Source organism: Syngnathus typhle, linkage group LG6 (genome assembly GCF_033458585.1).
Source record: "Syngnathus typhle isolate RoL2023-S1 ecotype Sweden linkage group LG6, RoL_Styp_1.0, whole genome shotgun sequence".
In the NCBI taxonomy this organism is placed as follows: Eukaryota; Metazoa; Chordata; class Actinopteri; order Syngnathiformes; family Syngnathidae; genus Syngnathus; species Syngnathus typhle.
Window position 1 is genome coordinate 5963864 of NC_083743.1, and position 21513 is coordinate 5985376.

The 21513-nt window shown below is 44.0% G+C and overlaps 1 protein-coding gene and 1 long non-coding RNA gene across 6 annotated transcripts in view; one reads left to right on the forward strand and one right to left on the reverse strand.

Annotated features, from left to right (window-relative positions):
* Positions 1–633: 633 nt before the first annotated feature.
* LOC133155216 (rho GTPase-activating protein 42-like) overlaps positions 634–21513 on the forward strand; it is a 30164-nt gene continuing 9284 nt past the window's right edge. For all 4 annotated transcript variants that reach the window (XM_061280348.1, XM_061280349.1, XM_061280350.1 and 1 more), the window contains exons 1-8: positions 634–769; positions 872–1061; positions 7361–7456; positions 9058–9119; positions 15618–15689; positions 20363–20464; positions 20597–20707; positions 21381–21485. In XM_061280348.1, coding sequence (XP_061136332.1) covers positions 713–769; positions 872–1061; positions 7361–7456; positions 9058–9119; positions 15618–15689; positions 20363–20464; positions 20597–20707; positions 21381–21485 — 795 coding nt within the window. In that variant the 5' untranslated portion in view covers positions 634–712. The remainder of the gene's footprint in view (positions 770–871; positions 1062–7360; positions 7457–9057; positions 9120–15617; positions 15690–20362; positions 20465–20596; positions 20708–21380; positions 21486–21513) is intronic.
* On the reverse strand, positions 12348–20645 carry LOC133155220 (uncharacterized). 2 transcript variants are annotated; one of them, XR_009714618.1, is made up of 3 exons: positions 20547–20645; positions 19827–19909; positions 12348–13035 (listed from the first exon to the last, which is right to left on the reverse strand). It is a non-coding gene; the product is annotated as an uncharacterized LOC133155220 (long non-coding RNA). The 2 variants fall into 2 exon arrangements; XR_009714617.1 differs by lacking the exon at positions 19827–19909 and having other exon boundaries at positions 20547–20641.

Here is a 21513-nt window from a genome sequence, read left to right on the forward strand (position 1 = left end):
AATTTAAATCAGAGATTTTTTTTTTTTATGTCCCTGAACGTTTTTAGCATCCCAAAAATATTTTTTGCCAGTAATCAGTCACGACCGGCTGCCATGACACAACAAACAAAAGACATCGTCATCCCACGAGAAGATTTTTATTATTTTTTCCCTCTCCTGGCAGTTTGGTGACCTTAACGTGGAGCAACAATGTCCACGAGCTTCATCTGTCCCTGATGATTTATCTGGACGCTACCTGCAGCCAAACGACCAATGTGGACCGACTTGTTGGTCGTCCGGCGTCAAATAAACAAAAGCTCGCACTCCTTCAAAGCAAAGCCAGTGATTCTGAATTTCTTTCTCTTTATTTGTCTCTGCTCCAGCCTCCTTAATTGAAACCCTAACCCTAATTAAAATTCTAACCGTAGCAGTCATTGTGGTTTAAAAAACTAAATCTGCCTTGGAACCCGACTTTGATACCTGACTTAAAACTCCAATTTAAAACCCTACCTGTCTTCAGACTCTTACTTTGAAACTTGGAACCTTACTTTAAGACCTAAAGATTGAAACCGAAATCTTGCTTGGAACTTAATTCTTAACCCTTTCTCAAAATCGTGCTTTGAAACCCGACTTGACTTCTATTTAGTTTCCCCACGCACCTTTCTTTCCTTTGGCAGCAAGGATGGTGGGCGTGGGGCCATGAGCCACCAGCAGGAGTCACACGACCACCGTGATGAACCTCCAACTTCCAACCCCCAACCTCGAACCGCAGCAGCCAAGGGACCAGGAAGTAAGACTCGGAGAAGACGAAAGTTAGTCGCCTGCAACTCTCTTTTTTTTGTCCCCCCCACCCACATTTTTATGTTTGTGCGGCGCGTCCACGCTGAGGAAGACGTGTGCGGAGGAGACCCTTCGGGCAAGAACAAGCATGGGACTCCCCACGCTGGAGTTTAGCGACTCTTTTCTCGATGGACCCGATTTCCGAGAGCGTCTCAAGTGTCATGAGATCGAACTGGAGAGGACCAACAAGTTCATCAAAGAGCTCATTAAGGATGGGAATATGCTTATCGGCGCGCTGAGGAGTAAGTATGAAAAAAACGCACACGCTCGATTTGACAAGAAATGCAAGCACGCGCTAGACGCGTCAATTTGCGTGGCGCGTCGTAATATACCCACGCAGATTATTAAATGTCATTTATTCCATGTGAGAACACGCGGAATTGTTTGTTCGTGCTTCTCGTCGGTTGCAAGATGAGACTTGCCTCGCGCAGAGGAGCGCGTTAACTTATTAGAGGCCCAAAGAGGAGTTGGCGAACTTTGCTTTTGCGCCCATAATGTGTGAAGATTGTGTTTTTCAAAGTTTTCACACGAAATAACATTTCCCAAAATATTATGCAGCAGCGTAATTGGGCTTTTTAAAGTCATGATACTCAAATGAGTCCGATTATCTGGCTCAGAAGGTAAATAAATACGCATGTAGGATTTGTCACTGTTTGACTGAAGTCTAGTGGAATTTTATGCACCTTATGATCAAATTGTCGAACCTGGGGGATGTTTGGGTTTGACGCAATTGTGAGTCAGCAAAGTCTCGAGTCAACAAAAAGGCATCTTGCTTTTCTTACAACTTCATTTGTCAAAATTGGCCAGCTTGCTGATAAAGTTAACTTCTGGTTACCTTGTTTGATTATTATTATTATTATTATTATTATTATTATTATTATTATTAAAGACTTACTGGACTTACCAGACCCGATTTGTATATAAATAGGTTGAACTAGATCCCCTGCAGTTGGAGAGAGGCAAAGTGCTGAAAGTAAAAATCAATCATTGATGGTTTTCAACTTTGGGTGCCACACTGATTTGAAGAGCTTCCAATCAATAGGAAGATGTGTTAGAGAGCCTGTTCTTTCTCTCTAGTCATGTCCTGAACGTCATTGTCTGGTCTTAACATAAACAATCATTTTTTATAAATAGCAAATTATGTGGAATTGTCTCCATTAAAGATGAATAATTATTTATGAAATTGGAGAAATCAACCATTTGAATTAACCATCTGCCAGCCATTATCCTAACCACTTACAAATAAAATAAAGGATGAAAAAAGAAAATTCAAGTAGAAACAAGGCACAGTGTTATTAAAATAGATAATTAGCGAAAAAACACACACTAAAACGTCCTAATGTATTTTTGATGGGCATATCATCCTGCAAAAACTGAGCATGAACCCGGTTAATTTTGGAAAAATAGCCAGCAAGAGAATAAAGAGATGCAGGTGGTAACAGAGGTCAAACGTGTTATTGGTCCTCGTCGACTCGCTATCACTCACAACTGTCAGCCGATGTTCAGCCACCGCCCGCGGCTTAGTTTCTGTGTCAAGAGAAGAGAACACTTGATTTTGGATGACATCTATGTCAAGCTGTTTGAGGACAATGGTTATTTATCCCCCTGCAAATCTGCTCCCATAAGATGCCACTAGATGGCGCCAAAAGTTGAGGCTGATAGGAAAGTTGTTGGTATCAAGGAAGTACGTTGTGATGATTCGTTTCAACTGACTAAGCTAGGTAGGTGCTAAGTTTAGCCAGAGTTGTTAGCAGAAGTTTTGGAGACTCTTTCCTATTTCTCGTGCACTTTACAAACCTTATCTTTTTTCCACGTTGTACTTATATATTCGCTGGCAATTGACGACTAAAAACGTCAATGGCAGCCAATGAGTTAAGGTCCAACCTTCAGTCTGTTTAAAATTCTTGCGGAACGGTTAAAAAAATTACCCCTATCTTTAACACCGTGGTGATGATGTAGCTTCGGCCCGGGAACGGCCTCGTTGGAGCGCCGGCGGTTTCTGTTGCGGCTTTGAATGAATGGCAGTCCAAAGCATCCTGAACTTATTGTGCCACGGATATAATTGATTCCAGCTGCAAGTGAGATCCATCTGCATCTAGCCAGCTACTTGATATTCACACCTGGTCCGGTTTCTATAACCACCGCCGCCGACTTGTATTAATTCCCTGGCGGTGGCCGCGCTAATTGAATACACTAATTACGCCTTTGCGAGGCGGGGGAGGGCCGAGGAGCGTGACGGCAATGACAGTAATGATGCATATTCGGCGGGAAGCCAGGTGAGTTTGTCTAAGCGAGGCACACAAAGACAGTTTTGTCACAATTTAGTTCTTTGCTGACAAAAGGCAACTCGTGCCAGATTTTTTGGTGTTCATGAGATGATCCTAAAATAACTATCTTAGGTGTGGTGGGAGTAGCGTTGGCCATCGCTCAACTTGATTCGATTCTGGTTCCTAGTGACTCGTCTCGGTTTTTTAATTTCACGAATGGTTTGTGAATATTACTGCCAATTCCTTAAAGTGTTGTTGTTGTTGTTGTTGTTTTCTTCACCACACTGCCACCTACTGGACACCGCTGCCATAAATCGACCCGATTGCGTGCGACTGCCCCCTTTGCTTGCCCGTGCCTGCTCGGCAATTCTAGATAAAAATAATGAAAGGCTGGCGTTATTATATACGCTGTGTCTGTAAACAAGCTTTTCACTTGTCGCGACACAGTGCATATTTTTCCTCCTGCAATGCGATACGAGCACACTTATTAGAATAATAATATGTTCCGTTATCTCCTTTTCGGGCTTTGGGACTCTGGGACGTCTCGGCGTTGATGTGAGCCCAGATGACGCTTGTGAGGCACAGCCACGGGAAGTGTCCTGTAAACACGCTTGCTTGTGTAACCATCCGAACGCACCCCCCCCCCCCCACACTCCCACTCTTCGCATTGCGTTTGGCCTGACATCTCTGGGTTGCTGCAGGGGGGTGTGCTCTTCCGCCTTTGTGTGTGTGTGTGAGTGTGTGGCAAGGACTGTAATCTGTGTAACACATTGGATGAAGTCATGTCGCAAAGCTGAAGTTCTGCATTTCATATTAGCTGTACAGTAAGCCACAACATTTTTTTTCCAAGTCAGCAAAGGTCCGATTGTTCTTGTTTCTCTCAGAGAATATTCCGGCCGATTTCTGCGAATGTTGAGTAAAGATTGCCTGTTGCAATATAGAGGTTAAGAGAATGGAATGAGTAAAAGAAGGTTTTGAGATTCCCAAGACACATGGCGGTGAGAAAAGTTGCGTAGACTCTGCGATCTTTCAGGCTTGGCGTGGCGTGCCAGCGGTCTTACCTTAGTGGCACAATGCACCCCGTCGTTTCTAACCCCGTCAAGCCGGGGCGGCGGAAAGGAAAGAGAACCCCCCCCCCCACACCACCACCGTTGTAAAACATCTTCGTCCCCCAATCACACATGATGTAATTTTATTTCGTTTGTGTCTCCGATTTAAGTCTGCACAAGAATGAACAGTAACACTTTGACCACCTTCTTCGGAGGGGTATCGGATATTTGCAAGTCGGTCCTTTTCACAATTCGACAGCCTTTATGATTTCAATATTTATCTAAGAACGCAACATGAAATCATGTAAATAAAATATACTCCTGCAGAGGGACTGATTATTTAATGGATTCATGCGAGCGGATTGCTCGGGGCATGTTTTGCTTGTTGGATAGTGTTTGACATTCTGCTACTCTTCAATTCAAATCAGTATTTTAGGTAGTATTTGTGTACTTGGTGTATATACTATAGTTAATACTTAGGAATTATTTAAGTATTTCATTTAAGAGAATGTAGGTAACTTTGGAGTATTTGAGTAGCTTTTCATGAGTATTTTTGGTCAATTTAAAAAATATTCAGGCTACTTTAATCCTCCCTATTTGTCTACTTTGACTTGTATTTAAATATTTAGGTAAGTTTTGGGAGTGTTTAGGTTACGTTGTCCGGGAACACTTGGGCCTACTGCGCAACTGTATTTTAATGTTCGTCATTATGGTGGTCATTGAAGAGACAAGTGTTTTTATTTATTTCATCATTCATTCATTCATTGAGCTGTTACTTGGTGTATAAAGTTTAGAATCACTGGATTGAATCAAATTGCCCTGCACTTTTGATTCCCTAAAGCGGTCGATTAGTTTGCCATGGCAGCATGTAGAAGCTGATATCTGATATCAGGAACAAAAAAATAAATAAAAATAAAAACCTTGACGTACAGTGCTGCAAGCAGTTCAATCAGAAGAAAATTTCATGGAGCAAATATTAGAGTTTAGATTGCAAATATAGGTCAGTGGCCTCAGTCTTAAAGTGTTCAGTAGCTCCTCGCGCGATGTTAGTGGCAACGTTAGCACATTGGAGAACCAGTTTTCGCCGATGGATCAATAGTTGCCTTTTGAAGGAGAATTCCAACACTGAAGTAGCATGCGACGTGTTTGGACAGGCATGCCGTTACCCTGGAGACGAGATTGCGGCGGCCTCCCGGGGAGGGGGCGTGGAGAAGAGGCGTCTCACCCGTCGGCCGCTAACTAGCGTAGCCGTTTCACGCGCGAGCCGAGAGCATCTCTTGTGATTAAACGTGCCGATGCCACCGATGGCTGATATTATTCTTGATCTGCCGTCGCCCCCCCGCTGTGCCCGAGGATCATTTCAGCACAAAATAATCACACGCTGGCCTCGATCAAATGCTTGTCGAGTGTAATAAATTTAGAGGTGGCTATTTTAAGACCCTGAACGTTTTTCTAATAAGCGCAAAATGTTTTCTTTTGCCCGCGACTTGGTGCTTTCATCATATCGCTCCTCTCATGTCGCACTCGATGTGCTCAGCAAGACACCTTTGCCAGCTCATGCGGCTGTCTTTGTATTTTATTTCTTTTTTTTTTATTACCCCTCCACTCCCGCCTGGCTGGCCGCAGCTCCTCTCCGCCACATATAATCAAAGTGTAACGCAGCAAATTCCCTCCTCTGTCGGCGCAGATGAAGACGAGCTATCTGGGGAGCCGTGACATCTCTACTTGGCCTTGAGAATGAGTGGCCGCTTTATTTGGGGCTTTTATCCCTTATTTCCCCGCTGTCTTGTAGAGTGGAAGCTAATGGGGTCTCTTGTGTTTGCTGCTATGTGTCAGCGAGACCTTTCCCTCGTGTTTACTTTATGGCGTGGGTTATTAAACGCGCAGGAAAATGTAAATGGGGACACAAAAACAAGAAATTGATATGATTTGTTTCATTAGAATAACAAATAGTTTCCTTTTTCAACATTGCTTTAACAAGCTAGCTTGTTTTGACACCTGCTAGCCAGAGCCTGAGCTGCTCTGTATTTGTCTGCAGTTGATGTTTGTTTATTTTTATTTTATATTTTGGTGGCTTTTCAGAAACAACGCAAGCAACATGTAGCATACGACCTCCAACTTGTTTCTGAGGTTTATGCCTGTTTGAATGTCAGGGCTCAAAGATCATCCGTCATTGTTGGGCCCGCGAGCGCATTTCGACCGGCGGTGAGGTATCGATCCCAAAATCAGCAGCCGCGCGTCGGCAGCATAATACATCTTCTGGAAGCTTTGCGCTCAACAGCACTCAGGGTCGGGCGGCCTCTGCAGCTTTTACACGTGAGCATCGTTCAATGCGGATGCCTCACGAGAGGCTTTCAATCTGAGGTCTGTACAACTGTATCATGTTGTCCATGTCCACGCAGCGTATGAATCGAGTTGTAATTATAATAAAATAATTTTAAAGTCATCAGGGGCATTGGGACTGACTGAGCCCTGATCTGAGTTGAGGTTATTTCACAGCCGTAAGAACAGAATTGTGTTCTGGTGTTCCACAAGGGTCGCTACTCAGTCCACTTATTTTTACAGTATATACGCTGCACAAGTAGTGCAATGTAATAATAAATGTACAACATTAATCTTGTCACTTTTCTTTCAAAACCACTTTATATAAAGTGTCACATTTTGAGCACTTTCTCTCATTTAATTAGCAAAGATTTTCCAGTATGTGAAAAGTAATTGTTCCACAGTCTGAAACTATTTTCTCCGCCGCCACTCACTAATGAAGGCTGCGAATAGAAGATTGAAAAGAATAAACGCGGCTATTCTGGGAAGTGTCAAATGTTATTCGAGAGCAGCAGAGCTCAAATGCAAACATTTTGTTCGGAGATTATAATGAACGTATGATTATAATTACGATGTTAGAAAAAGGGGAAAAAAATGCACTTTTTGCAACTGCTTTGACCCAAATAGCAAGTCGCTGAAGGTTTCATGAAAAGTAAATCAGCAGCTAACTAGCATTTTTTTTTTTTTTAAACTTCGTTTCCATGCAGACGTGATTGATTATTTTCAGACTACTTTAGTCCACATTGATGGACAATAAAATGTTGATGATCTAAGAACAATAAAAAGTCAACATTGTCATGGCTCAAGTAACGAGCGGATCATAAATTGGAAAAAGTTGGTATTCTTCCGTTTTTAGCTTAGCTTAGCTTTAGTTTTCATCTTTCCTGCTCTCCTGTCGTGCAGATCTTTCTGTGGCCGTCCAAAAGTTCTCCCAGTCGCTGCAGGAGTTCCAGTTCGAGTGCCTCGGTGACGCCGAGACGGATGATGAAGTCAACATCGGTGAGTTGAACCAAAACCGACCCAGCGTGTGTAAGAGGAGAAGTACCGATTCATTCGATTTGAATCGATTGTTCCGCTAGCCTCAAAAAGTGAACGGTTCCGTATCGCAGCCCTCGGATAGGCTCTAAGTGTTTGCCGCATGTATAATTGATGCAATTGATCGGCTTTCCTCTATGGGAAGGGACTAATTGTCTGACCGCTATCGGAGATGAACGAAGATCTGAATTGTTGAGCCTCATGCAGGAATGTGAAAGCATCTGTGCAGAAAAGCAGCCAATCTGGATTTTATTTTATTTTTTTCCGTCTTGGGATTTTTGCGCGGCGGTTGCAGAATTACTGCCCATCTGCGAGGGTCGCCCTCCTCCACATGAAGCCGTTGGACTGAATGCAGAGCAAATAGTCGCCGCCAAGGCAGATTTCTGCGAGAGGCCAATTACGCTCGCCCGTGCGGAAAGAGACAACGTGCTCACTTTTTCGCTCATTGTAATGACATCAAATGTGAGAATTCCTCAAGATTATAAAAATATGCCCCGACCAAGAACAAACTAAAAATGTTTCCACGTGTGAACTGAAGACCCCCTTCCCCCCCCCAACTGCAGATGGGGAACAAAAGGCCACGATTCCTTTTTGAAACCAAAATCAATCTGCGCCCGACCATGCAAGTCCCGCAACCGAAAGCGGCGGCCTCTCGTCGCTGACCCTCCTTTGATGCTCCGGTCTTCCGACGCGTCACGCTGGAATGTGCTGCCACGCCGCCACACCTGACCTTCCCATCGATTCGGCTTCATGACATTCACATTCTCCAACAAATCGATGCCACCAAAGGACTGATGCGATGACATTTTTTGTTTTTAAAGTTTGATGCCCTTCTCCTGAAAAGTCGATCCTCCGCGTGCGAGGCGAGTTGAAAATCGCTATCAACCGGCTAACCTCTTGCAGAAAAATGTATGAAGTCACCCGGGAATCATTTCAAATTGTGACAACATGATATCATTTGTCTCCTTTAAGCAGGCAATCACGTTTCTTTTTCAAGGTTATTTGCACTTATCTTTTCTTGATCGGCCACCAAGTGACGGACGAGTCGTAAGCACCCTTGACTCCTATTGGCTCCCCTGAAAGCTTTTGTGTGCTTGATAAAGGAGCCGCTGCATTTAATGGCAGGCCTGGATGAGCAAAAATCATGGCTTCCTTCACTTGAAGGCTTTGCGGCGTAAACGGGCCAATGATGATGCACGGCCGGTCGGTAATGGCGTCGGGGCCGGGTCGCCCGCCGGGGAAGCCACGGGTGGCACCGGAGAATCGTAACGGCATTGGCTTCCGATCGGCAGCAGCACGGAAGAAAAAAAACAATGTAGTCAATGGTTAATTTGAAATATTTTGTTTGTGTTCCTTTGTCTTCGGACAGCTGTGTGATTTTATTGCGTTCTAAATTACGCGACGGCGAAAGCTCAGAGGCTGCCGTTCCATAAAGCTTTTTAGGGCCACGCTCACGGCGAGGCGGGAGCATCTGACGTTTAACGACTGCGGCGCCACGCATTGTTGGTGCCGCTTGTTTAACTAACACCGTCGCATCTGAAAGTTTCTTCTTGATTCCGTTTCAGCCCAGTCCTTCAAGGAGTTCTCCAAGCTGCTCAACACGGTAGAAGAGGAGAGACGCCGCTTGGTAAGAACTTTGGCTGTTCTGAATGGCAAAATGACATGAAATTGCTTGACCATTTAAAAAAAAGAACACTCTGCTTACTGTTCTGGGGCTGCTTTGCTACATCAGGCACGAGTTGTCCTGAATCTTGGCAGGGTACACAGAATTGTCTCGACTATTAAAGAATTTAGCAGCAAAATAGGTTTTCGGAACAAAAGGTGGCCTCGTGAGGTGCTGTGACACAGTAAAGCAAGTGAACAAAAAACAGCTTTTATTTGTTCAATTTAACAGATTTATTATATTTAATTATTTTTTTAATTCATTTTTATTTATTTATTTTTGTGTTTTTATTTATTTTATTTACTGGTGAGCGATTTTGCTAGCTACTCATGTCCTCTAGTAGCTTCCTTCTGGCCCTCTGATTGGTCTGCGACCAGTCCCGGGCGGAGTCAGCTGGAATAGGCTGCAGCTCTAGTGCAACGCTGGGTGGGCTCAGCAAAATCGAAAATGGACGGACGGATAGATGGTCTCAGATCCCCAAACCCGCCACCGCTGATTTTACTACCCATCACCCGGCCACCTTGGGTGAAAATCGAGCCGTCGTTAATAATTTAAGATGCTTTTTTATTTTATTTATTTATTTATTTATTGTTAGGGGAGGCAATGTGTGTGTCTGGGCCACATAAATATAGAGCTGGCATTGAAAATGCGCGCCATTAACTGATCCTATTCCGGCCCGAGTGATTTAAACGTCCATTAGGCGAGAGGTCGGAGACTCTTATGAAGCAGTTGTAAATCCAAACAAGACGAATGTGCTTTTATGGAATTTACCGTTAGATTAGCCACTCGCTGCCAATAAAGTGCTGCCTCGCTCAAATGTAATTTGCACCGTTGGTTCCTTGGTAAATTTAAAAAAAACAACAGATGAACTCCGACTGACACCAACTTTTTATTCGCGATTCAAACGCAGACTGGCCGCCCATCGCTTACACCGTTTGTTCGTTTTCTTTTCATTTGAATCATGTTGTAAGACATTGGAGTGCAACGTGGGGGTGGAAGTTTCTTCCTTTTAACTTCCTTTTCTGTTTTGGCTTTGTCAGAGGAAGCATCTGAAATCAAATTCAGGTTGGCCCCGCCCCTTTTACTCCCTTTTCGCATCTGGAGTCAATAAGTGGCCTAAAAATAACAAGAAAAACTTGAAAGACTGATAAGGCTCCTGCTGAAAGCCAAACATCTGACAGCGAATGGGGAGGAAACCTAATTTTTCCATCCTTCTTTTTTTTCTGGAATGGACTTGTTCCACAAGTCCAATTTGCTCAGGCATGACGCCTTTTATTGTCTGAAAAAGATGAATGGCAATAGAAATTGCTAATAATATTTCTATTTTATTATTATATATATATATTCTTATATTATAATATATATTATATATTTTAGTATTGACATATGATGCGCAATTTGTCTCTGCGGGCCACATTTAATGATGTGGCGGGCCATATCTGGCCCCCGGCCTTGGGTTTGACACCAATGGTCTAATTTAGGCTCGCCGATCCATTTTATGTCAAAGCACCTGGGACAAAAACTTTTTACTAGCAACTAGCCACCTAGTAAGGCCACCGATAAGATATAAAGTAAAAGACTACAAAAGAAAGAGTCTTTTTTTTCTTTCTTCTTCCTGCGTAAACTTTGGAAAATCGATGTTTGTACGCAATAAAAAGTATCTGTTCTTTTTTTTCCTTTATTGGCATTTCCATTGTTCAAATGCATTTTACTCTGAGTGCGTCTTTTAATTCACATTGTAATTCACGTTGTCTTCTCCCGCTGCTTTTTCAAATGAACAACAAAAACCTCCTGATCCCTCAAGTGCTGTTTGGCTGTGCAGCCTTCTAGTTATTTCCCACGTTGACACTTTTCTTTAGGTTTACATTTCCTTCAACGGCCTTTAAACACATTTTAAAAATCGACCGCAACTATTTTACGCCTCAGACAGAGACACAGATGAAAGTTTTTTTTCTTTGTTTTTTTTATTGTATTTTTCTTTTTGTGTGCAATGACTCGGGCACTGCCGCGGGCACCTCGTGTGCCGGCCCGTGAACGAAAGAATGTTTCCAATGACCCTGAAACGAGAGTGCCAAATAAAGGCAGCCGTTGTTCTCGGCAGAGCGAGTGTGTTTGATGAGTGTTGGGAAACTATTTGGAACTGATGATAAAAACTGGCAGGACAATGAGCCAGATGAGAATATCAGCCTTAACCTCAATCACGCAAAGAAAATGTCAGATATTCGCCAAGTAGCCTCGTCTCAGGTGCGTTTGTTTAACGGCTTCTTCGCCAATGCAACAATGAGGCAAGCGTGTCACGTCGACGGTCCGTGTTGTAGCGCAGCAACGGCGTGTTTTTTTCTTCTTTTTTTTTGACGCTTCTTCTCGAGCCGCTCATGAAGTATTCATAGTGGGGAGGTAGTGCCTCACATATAAAGAGAACCAGCAGCACAGCTTGACCTTTCCGACTCTGATAGCGAGGGGAAATGTAGGAAAAATAATTGCATCAAATTAAACTGAGCCAAATTGACTTGTCCTTACAAACTGGACAGCTAAAGCCAGTTCTTGTTTTTGTTTGGATGCTCACATGGCGTGCTTCTTGTTTTTATTTTTTTTTAATTGGCAGTACACCAACTGAAGCTCAATCGATGCCATCCTTGCACTTTAGTGACTGAATCGCTCCCGGTTAGCTTTGGCGGCCTTGCTTCCGCTTCCAGATAAATATTTTGCCGTACGATCAGATTGTTCCACCTCCCTCGTTTCCCACCCTCCCGCCAAAAGCAATTACCACGCTGCTTTTTTTAATAAAGGTCATTTCACACCCTCGGCATGAAATGGAGGATTTTATTTGATCATAATGACAAAGTTGGAATGTTTATTAGATGTTCATTTGTACAACGCACGCCTTTAAGATTACTTTAACGAGCGAGGCCATTTTCTTCGGGGCGCGGCGGAGGTGGTGTCTGTCATTGTGATTATAGGTGCGAGCGCTGCCCAATTTTTTATTTTTTTTTATGCCCGTGGCTGGCGATCATTAGCGGGAATGTGGCTCAAGACGAAGAGACGGGGAAACGGTTTTGCTATTTGGCCGCCGCCAACATTAGCTTCCTTCCTTCCTTCCTTCCTTCCTTCCTTCCTTCCTTCCTTCCTTCCTTCCTTCCTTCCTTCCTTCCTTCCTTCCTTCCTTCCTTCCTTCCTTCCTTCCTTCCTTCCTTCCTTCCTTCCTTCCTTCTTTCTTTCTTTCTTTCTTTCTTTCTTTCTTTCTTTCTTTCTTTCTTTCTTTCTTTCTTTCTTTCTTTCTTTCTTTCTGTCTGTCTGTCTGTCTGTCTGTCTGTCTGTCTGTCTGTCTGTCTGTCTGTCTGTCTGTCTGTCTGTCTGTCTGTCTGTCTGTCTGTCTGTCTGTCTGTCTGTCTGTCTGTCTGTCTGTCTGTCTGTCTGTCTGTCTGTCTGTCTGTCTGTCTGTCTGTCTGTCTGTCTGTCTGTCTGTCTGTCTGTCTTTCTGTCTTTCTGTCTTTCTGTCTTTCTGTCTTTCTTTCTTTCTTTCTTTCTTTCTTTCTTTCTTTCTTTCTTTCTTTCTTTCTTTCTTTCTTTCTTTCTTTCTTTCTTTCTTTCTTTCTTTCTTTCTTTCTTTCTTTCTTTCTTTCTTTCTTTCTTTCTTTCTTTCTTTCTTTCTTTCTTTCTTTCTTTCTTTCTTTCTTTCTTTCTTTCTTTCTTTCTTTCTTTCTTCCTTTCTTCCTTCCCTCCGACCTCTCGTAATGGAACGGCGCTAACGGCATATTTAGCTTAACACATGCTATTGAGTTTGTTTGTTCCCGCAATATGCTGTTGTTTGGTGACCTCTTGACTTCTCAGCAATTTATTGGCTCAGCAGACCCGACTGCTCGCAGCAACCACTACGACCCTAAAAAAAAAAAAGAAGTGAAATCAATATCAGACTGAGAGCTTGCTCCTCGTTACAGATAATGACTCATAAATATGCCCTGGCCAACGTGGCTAATAATGGATTTGAAAAAGGCCGTGTGGAGTGTGCAACTGAATTGTAGTTATTATCTCGTATAAAGATGCAATATCAAATTCTTTCTTCACAAATTCTGAAGATTTTGAATCATATAAGCAGTAGTTCTCACAATGTATATGAGGTGCTCCTTGGAAAAAATGTCATCCCCTGTTGGGCGTCACCAACCGCGCGTTTCAATCTACGCTCTTGTTTCAAAACCCTTCCTGGGTTGCATGTTCCGAGCACATCGTAAGCTAAGCAGAAGTCCATATTCTTCCCATTTTGGGCGTGCTGCTGCTTATCAACCTACCTATTTAAGCGTCCTGTCTGTTCGAGTGGAATTGGACAAGTGAGCGCTATTAGATGTCTCCATTGGAAAGCGCAACGACGCACACCGCAGGCTCAATTAGACCAGCGAGATAAAGCGGAGGAAATGACATTACCGCACGGGCAGATTACTCCCGCTGCACGTAGATAACGCCGCCACTCGGAGGGGGGATTACAGCCGGGCGTCGTTTGACGACCGCCAAACGTCCTCGCGTGCTTTCAGATGGAGTGGCCCACAAGTGCTCTTGTGGTTGCGCCGCCATTTGGTGATTTAAGACCCCCCATCTCGTGCTATCCCCCATTTCTCGATTTGGAATGGATTTTTTTTTTTTTTATACACATAGCGAAATGAAAGTGTCACCCCCCCGGCGAGGAAAACAAGTGAGGAAAGGGCTGACCTTATCTCCAATTGAGCGCATGCATCACACGCTACGCTAATGAGCGCCGGGCCGGCCGATATTCCGACGTGTGTGAAGAGAAAACGACTGTCGCATCAGCCAATTTGTCACCGGAGTCGAGCAGTTTAGAACCCGGCCACGTTTTAATGAGTGCTCCAGTGAAAATAAAATATATATATTCTGTATCGTCTCAAATGTTAATCACGAAAAAGCGAATTAAGCAGTTTGAATGTCAAAACTATCTTCTGTTCTTTGTACTTTTTGGGAATTGTAATTGGAAGCATACGCAGCTAGCGTGCATTAAAGACAAATCAGCTTTTGTGTTAATTATTAGTAGCCAGGTCAAAGCAAGTATGCTTCTCTTTATCTACTTAATTTGTGCTGGATTCGGGACTTCCTGTGGGATCAGGCTTCCTAAAAATCTCCCCTCATAACATTCAGCACAGTGTGTTGGATTCCAAATTGCGTTTTTCTTTTTTTTTTATGTATTGCTTTCACTCGCACCTCCGGGGGCGAGCACAATTTTTTCCGAGGACGGTCCTAAAGGGATTCCCCAGGGTTCCGTCTCGGGCCCGCTGCTGTTTTGCATGTATATGAATGACCTATCTGACAGTCGTCCTGGGGTTAACCGGCAGATGCATGCGGATGATAAAATGATTCATACATGCTGGAAAAGGTCTGGCAAGGACATTTGTAGCCCTTTTGCTTGTGTCGCCGCCACCGTTTCAAACTGCATTGATGGCGATTAAAATAAAAATTGGGGCAAAGCTGCTTTCGGAGTGTCCGTGTAGGCCCAGACAGATGTTTTGGATGCTAAAATTACACGGTGATTAATGATGTGAAACAAAAACTCGGGAGTCTCCAATCACCCGGCCGTTTGCTGCGAAGAAAAGAAAACTAGTTTTTAAAATGTCATTTACATTCTTGTGCTATTTTCCCTTAAAACGTGGAGCAAACTTAAAACCGTGACTCTGTCGTAAAACCCAATCCTGGCTTGAAGCCATACTTTGAAACCCTAACCCTGTCTTAAAACCTTAATTTCAAACCCTACCTTGGTTTGAAGCCCCAACTCGATTTTACGCCATATTTGGGACTGTAACCAAAGCTCGAAACTGCCTTTTGAAAAACCATCCTGCTGCTGCCTAGATGAATTATTTCACTTTTCTCGCCGCACAAAATAACACCTTCCATCAAGCTAACAGCCGTGTCGTTTGCGCCCCCCCTCCCCCCTCGTTCCTCTGATGTCATCGACTCACCACGGGCGAAATCCTATTCCGCGGGAATTTTTCCAGGCCGTAACGGCACCTTCAACGAACGCAGTCACCCGAGGATTGAACGTGAGCCATAATTGAGGCAATACATCTCCGGCTTATCTGCTCCTGGGCCCAACCGGTGGCGAGACGCCCCGGATGGCGAGCCTCGATTGAGCGGGGGAGAGGTCGCCGCCGCCGTGCAGGCAAACAAAAATGACTCCAAAATGGTGGGAGAAGGTCACGTATGTGCGAGGCACACGTATCTCCTCAAATCTTAACTTGAAACCCAAATCCAGATTTAAAAGCCAAACTTTTATTTAAAGCCCTAATCTTTTTTGATAGCCGACAATTGAGCGGCTCATTTCTGCCGCATGAGCTTGCGTGTCAGTCACGTCGCCGTGATGCCGCGCAATGACAACTACATCAAGCTTTTTAATTAAATCCCCCCCACACTCAATTTGAAGAACACAGCCTGACATTTGTCTGCTTTTGTTTTGCCCCCACCCAGATTCAGAACGCGGATGACGTCTTGATCACTCCCTTGGAAAAGTTTCGCAAGGAGCAGATCGGCGCCGCCAAGGTAAGCAACCGCTCTGTCATGTACGATTAGCTCGTTGACAGCATCGCGCTGTGCGAGATGGAAATGAAGCCCAAAACGGAATTTCCGTATACCTACTTTTATGATCATGCTTCTGCACAATCCTGCAGAGCAGCATTTTCTTTAACAAGCTTTGCTATCGTATTGTGCCAAGCCATCACTATCTCATTTTGAGTATTAGCCGTTTTTTTTTCTTCTTCTTCTAATCAGATTACTCTAATCCGGTTACGCGCTCCACAGCCGAGCGGGCCGCACGGGACTGATCGAAGCCAAAGTTCTGCTCGCTGCAGGGTATGCATGGGCCCCCGCGGACGACTTGTAAAGAGCAGAGTTGCTTTGTTGCGCGGTGAAGCCGGCGAATGAAAGCGCGGCGGCTTGTTTGCGCCGGTTCCCATGGCGTCCCGCCGAGTCTCTGAGCTCACTCCAGCCCGTCGGCATCGTTACGATGTGGTCTTAAGCGTCGTGAGGCCCGTCAGAAATCCCCACTTCAATATGTACTTCGTTACCTCCACCAGAGGCTGCCTTGAAGCCTTAATTTGAAACCCTAATCATGGCTTGAAACTGTACAAAATGGAATCCAAACTCTAGTCTACCAGATGCTTGAAATCTTGAAAGCCTAACCTTGGCTTGAAACCGTCATTAAAGCTAACTCAGGTTTAAAGCCCAATTTGAAATCTTAAACCCCGACCGACCTCGAACCATTGAATTCTATTGCAGCATGACCGCATGATTTGCTTATTTACATTCCATTTGCCTTTTCTCTTATTTCTTTCTCTTATTTCTATATTAACTCATTCACTGCCAGCCAAGTTAAAATTGACGTTTGACGTCAATATCCGTCAAGGGCAGTGAATGAGTTCGTAAACATCAAATGTTTTTTTTTTCATTATTAAAAAACAAAAAACGGACTGTTTTGATTATTTACATTTCATTTGCCTTTTCTCTGTTTGTATTAACACATTCACAGCCAGCCCAGTTAAACTGGATATTTGACGTCTATATCCGTCAATGGCAGTGAATGAGTTCAGTTCAAAAACATCAAATGCCATATATTTTTTAATTAGTAAAAAAAACAAAAATGTGGGCATTCCATTCCCCCACTGCACTTGTCGGTGTTATTATTACCCACGTTTGTAGAGCGGCTACTTAAAAGCCTCCCTGCCACCCACGTCACTCTTCCTCCGTCCACTTCCTCCTAATGGTCTCCCCCCTCCTCCCGTACGGCCAAACATTAGCTCAAACTGGAGAGAGATAAAAGGCGGCCATCACCAGTGGCGACTTTTCCACTCTTCCGAGAATGCGCAGCAATGCTCTGCCTTTCTGACCCCGCCCCCGCATGACCCCCCCTTCTCCCCTCCTTCCAGTTCTCGCCTTATTTGGCTGCACGGCGAGTAATCCCTCGAAGTCACGTATGGATGCTTCGCCCCGCCGGGCGCTGACGCGTGACGTTGCGCCGGCGCAGGGAAAACCGCATACATCTCGTGACAGCTTGCGAACACACACTGTCGGCATAACAATGACAAGCGCGCCGAGCACGTTCATGCTAAAAGGAACATATTTTGGAAAAGGGACTGAATCTTCCGAGGGTGACCGTTGAGGTCCATCTCTGGCTGAATGTGAATACGTGACTACTGCTAATTCAAACATGTCAGCACTCTTACCTGAGCGAATTCCGTCTCTGAAGCGTGACGTGACATTTAGTTTTTTTCACGTTAGGTTTGACAAATGTGAAAATACTGTACATGGAATATATTACATTAACGTGAACTTTTAATGCCTACACGTATCGTAAATCTACAGAATTACATGCTGATAATGATCCGGAAAGATGTCCATGATAAAATGAATCTCCTGTAGGTGTAATTGAAGTCCAAATTTGAAAGAGGCCTTTTTATGCAGTGTTCCACCATCTAGTGGTCAGAAGTGGAATTACATCTGAAATAAGCGAACCTCTATAAGGGAGGATACAAATACTGTTGGATGGCACCTTTGCCACAAATTAGCTCCCTGTAATGAGCTGCCTGAGCTCGAGCTCCCTCCCCCGCTTTCATATTATCGTTCCGGGAAGAGATTTCAAACGAGCGCAAGTGACACCTCGTTCGCCGCGGTTGTTTGCTTTACTGGCAAAATCTTACATTGAAAAAAAGTTGCATATTTTCCTTTAGTTACTGCACACATTTGCAGATACACACAAGTTGGCCCTCCCTCTGTTGCCACGGTGATGAGAAGCGAGGTGAGGCGACAATGGCCCCGTGGCTCATTAGGGCCTCTGTCAAGAATGTTAGCGAGGTGTGAGCTTTCTTATCGCTGACTGGCCACAGTCTTTCAACCAGGCAGCATCAGCATTTATTTATTTATTTATTTATTTATTCTGTATTTATGTATTATTTGTATTTATTTATTTGATCATTTATTTTAAATTTGCATTATTTATTTTTAGGTACGGCTCGCAAACATCTCGATGGCCACATCTTATTTTGAGAATAGCCACAATGCTAGCACTGTTTCCAAACATTCACATCTTGTGAATTGAAATACATTTTCGCTTGGAATGAAATTCGCTACTGCGGAACAGCTCTTGTATTGGATCGCATTCAAATAATAAAATACTGCCGGCGAGTGCGTTTTATACTAAAGCTGGCATCTAAACACACAACAGGCATTCCGAAATATTCTCTTCCAGTGCGCAATTTATTCACGAGAGTACAAAGCCATCAGATGGGGAAATCTCGAAGGTGCTGCGGAGTGTGTTGTTGAGTGTGTGTGTGTGTGTGTCGTTTTTTTACGAGTGCTTTGTTTGCGTTGTTTTCCCAGCCAGCTGATTACCCTCGGGCACTCGGGATCAGTTTGGGTCAAAGATTCCTTCTGGGGTGGACTGTTGGGGCATAAACGCATATCTATTGCTTGCTTAACATGTTTGTTATTAACGAGACCAAAGTGTCAAAGAGGTCGACTGAAACGTTGTGCGAGTATTAAGAGCGGCAATTTTTACTCTTAGCTGGCTACAAAATTCAGTTTTGCTTCCAGTGGTGGCAAAACGTCCTGCATAATGTTTCAATTTACACCTTGCCAAGTTTTTCCCCAATCTCGGCTGGGATGGACTCCAGCTCACTTGCGGCTCTAATTATTTTATTTTATTTTTTTCAAGGTCCATAAAAGATGCACAGTTAAAAGCAAGAAAAATAATCAGACTGTGAAGATCTTTGCGAACTGCGCAGCTTCGACTCCGGTCAATTAACTAAATTCCTTTGACGGACAAAAGTATTTGTACTTAATTACTTGCCACCACTGGCTGGGAAACAAACAAAACAGCGGGACAGAATGCGACTTGCCCCTCGTCACATTTTCACGCTGCTCCGCCTTCACTCTCGAGTCCCCGCAGCGCTAAATTGCTTGTCGGGAGGGAGGTGGCGAGCAAGCCGCTAGTGGCGTGCGTGTGCTGGTCGGACTCCCGCTTTGGCCGCGGGGGAGCCTCGGATAAAACGCCACTACTTAATTTATTCTGATTACCGTCGTGTGTGTGCGTGCGTATGTTTTTGCTTTCCCGAGGGGGGGGAATTCACTCGTATGCTTGCTTCCAAAATAATGTCATGTCAACGGCACTTTTCTTCTTTTTCCCCTCAAAGAAAAAGTACATCCCGGGTTCTTGGGGGAAATATATTTGCTGTCAGCGTCGTATCATACTTTTAATCATGTTTATTTATCCCGACACCTGTTTGTGTTGCCTGTCGTTGTCGACAACAGCACCCCCTTCATCCTCTGCCGAGAAAAATCAATTGCATGCCAGACACCACCGCCTAGATGGAAATAAGAAGCCTCGTCAAATTATCTATTGATTTCTCTTTCTCTCGCTCCCGTGTGGGATTGTTTTGTCGTGGAGTCTCGCGGTGAGTTTCAACCCGCTCAGGCGGAACGTTCTTGAGGGTCCAGTCGGCTTGCTGAACATCGGGGCCATGGGAATGAAAACAAACAAGGAGGCTCTAGTTTCAACCCCCTCCCTTTTCTGTTAAAGTGGTTTGGCCCAAGAGGTCAGTACACAAAAATGCCTTGGTAGAGGAGAACCTTCTGATTTGGATCATATTTGGCGAGGGTGTTAAAAGTTGAGCTTTGTGTTCTTACATGCTTGCGAGATGGCCGTCTGGTATGAAAAGCCCATTTCCTGTTCCTCTCCTGGGAACCTTTTCTCAGACCTCGGGGACCATCTTGGAAAATATACAAACGTCATCCGTCCACTCTCTCTCTCTCTCTCTATGTAGAGAGAAAAAAAATATATATTTTTACCCCCAAGCGGAGCTGCTACTAAATTTATGCTCCTGCTGGGGGTTTACTGTAAAATAACAGAATCATTCACTCTTTTTTTTTTTTTATAGTGAACCACAGAGTTCACTAAAGAGTCAACAACATTCGTGTGTGTGTGTGCGTGTGTATGTGTGTGTGTGTGTTTGTTTGTAAAACAAAACCGCTGCTGATTCCGCCACCATTAAAAAAAGAAATAAACGTGCTGCTTTTCTGTCTCTGAATTCTGCCGAGCCAACGCGTGAAGTCCGAATGTGGTTTGACTTCCACCTAGTGGCAGCGACATCAAACATTTCCCAGGACCTCAAATGTTCCGTTTCTAAGCTCTCCTTTGATTTATCTATTCCTTTTTATTTGAGGACGGGAAGAAGAAATTCGATAAGGAGACGGAGAAATATTACGCCACGCTTGAAAGACACCTCAGCCTGTCATCTAAAAAGAAAGAAGCTTATCTTCAAGAGGTAAAACCAAACATTTTTTTTTTCTTTTTTTAAATCATAAAGCGTTGTCTGTCATCTAGAGAGGACTAAATCTCAGGCTCACCTTTCTCTGACTGGACGCCGACCCGGTTCTTTTATTTTGCTGGTTGGCAGGCCGACACGCAGATTGACAAAGAGAGGCAACTGTTCTACGACGCGTCCCTCGAGTACGTCTTCAAAATACAGGAAGTGCAAGAAAAGAAGAAGTTTGAGTTTGTGGAGCCAGTAAGTTTAAATAATTTTCATTTGTATGCCTGAGATTTTTATTTTTTGATCCAGTTCAGATCTTATTAGATAGGTGTTCCTAATATTGTGACCTGCCAGAACAACCTGTGCGGTCATTCCCAATATCTCCATCGGAGAAGCTGACAGCTAATCTCTCCCCCTCGTACGCGTGGAAGACGTGACTTGAGAGTCAAGTATTTCTTTCCACTGCAAAGCAAGACACCCCATTACTACCCCCCCCCCCCCCCCCCCCTTGAAATTTAAATTTTTAGCCCCGGGGGTCACCGCGATGGGACTCGCAACCTTGCGGCCCCGTGATGAATGTCTCCGCAGATGAGGCTTTGATAGAGCCAAGCTCAGACCGAAAATCAAATCCATGTTGGTGTGTTGATTGATTGATTTATTTTATATATTTAATATTATATTTTAATATATTTCATATATTTTTTGGACAAACAAAAACAATGGCTTAATCAGTGTTACAATAACAAATGTATGTGTGAGTGTGAACATGATTCCGTCATTGACATAACATAACTCTGCTCAAGCATAGAGCAGTTGCGAGCACTCGTCTCACACCGACGTGAACTTCATCTGCAACTTTTCCCTGCACTTCAACTTGTTTGTGTTTGGATGCGCTTTCCGTGTGTGTGTGCCGCTGGCTCGTCCACAGCTGCTGGCCTTCCTGCAGGGCTTGTTTACGTTCTACCACGAGGGATACGAGCTGGCGCACGAATTTGAGCCGTACAAGCAGCAGCTCCAGTTCAACCTTCAGAACGTAAGTGCTGACCCGGATCTCCCCCCCA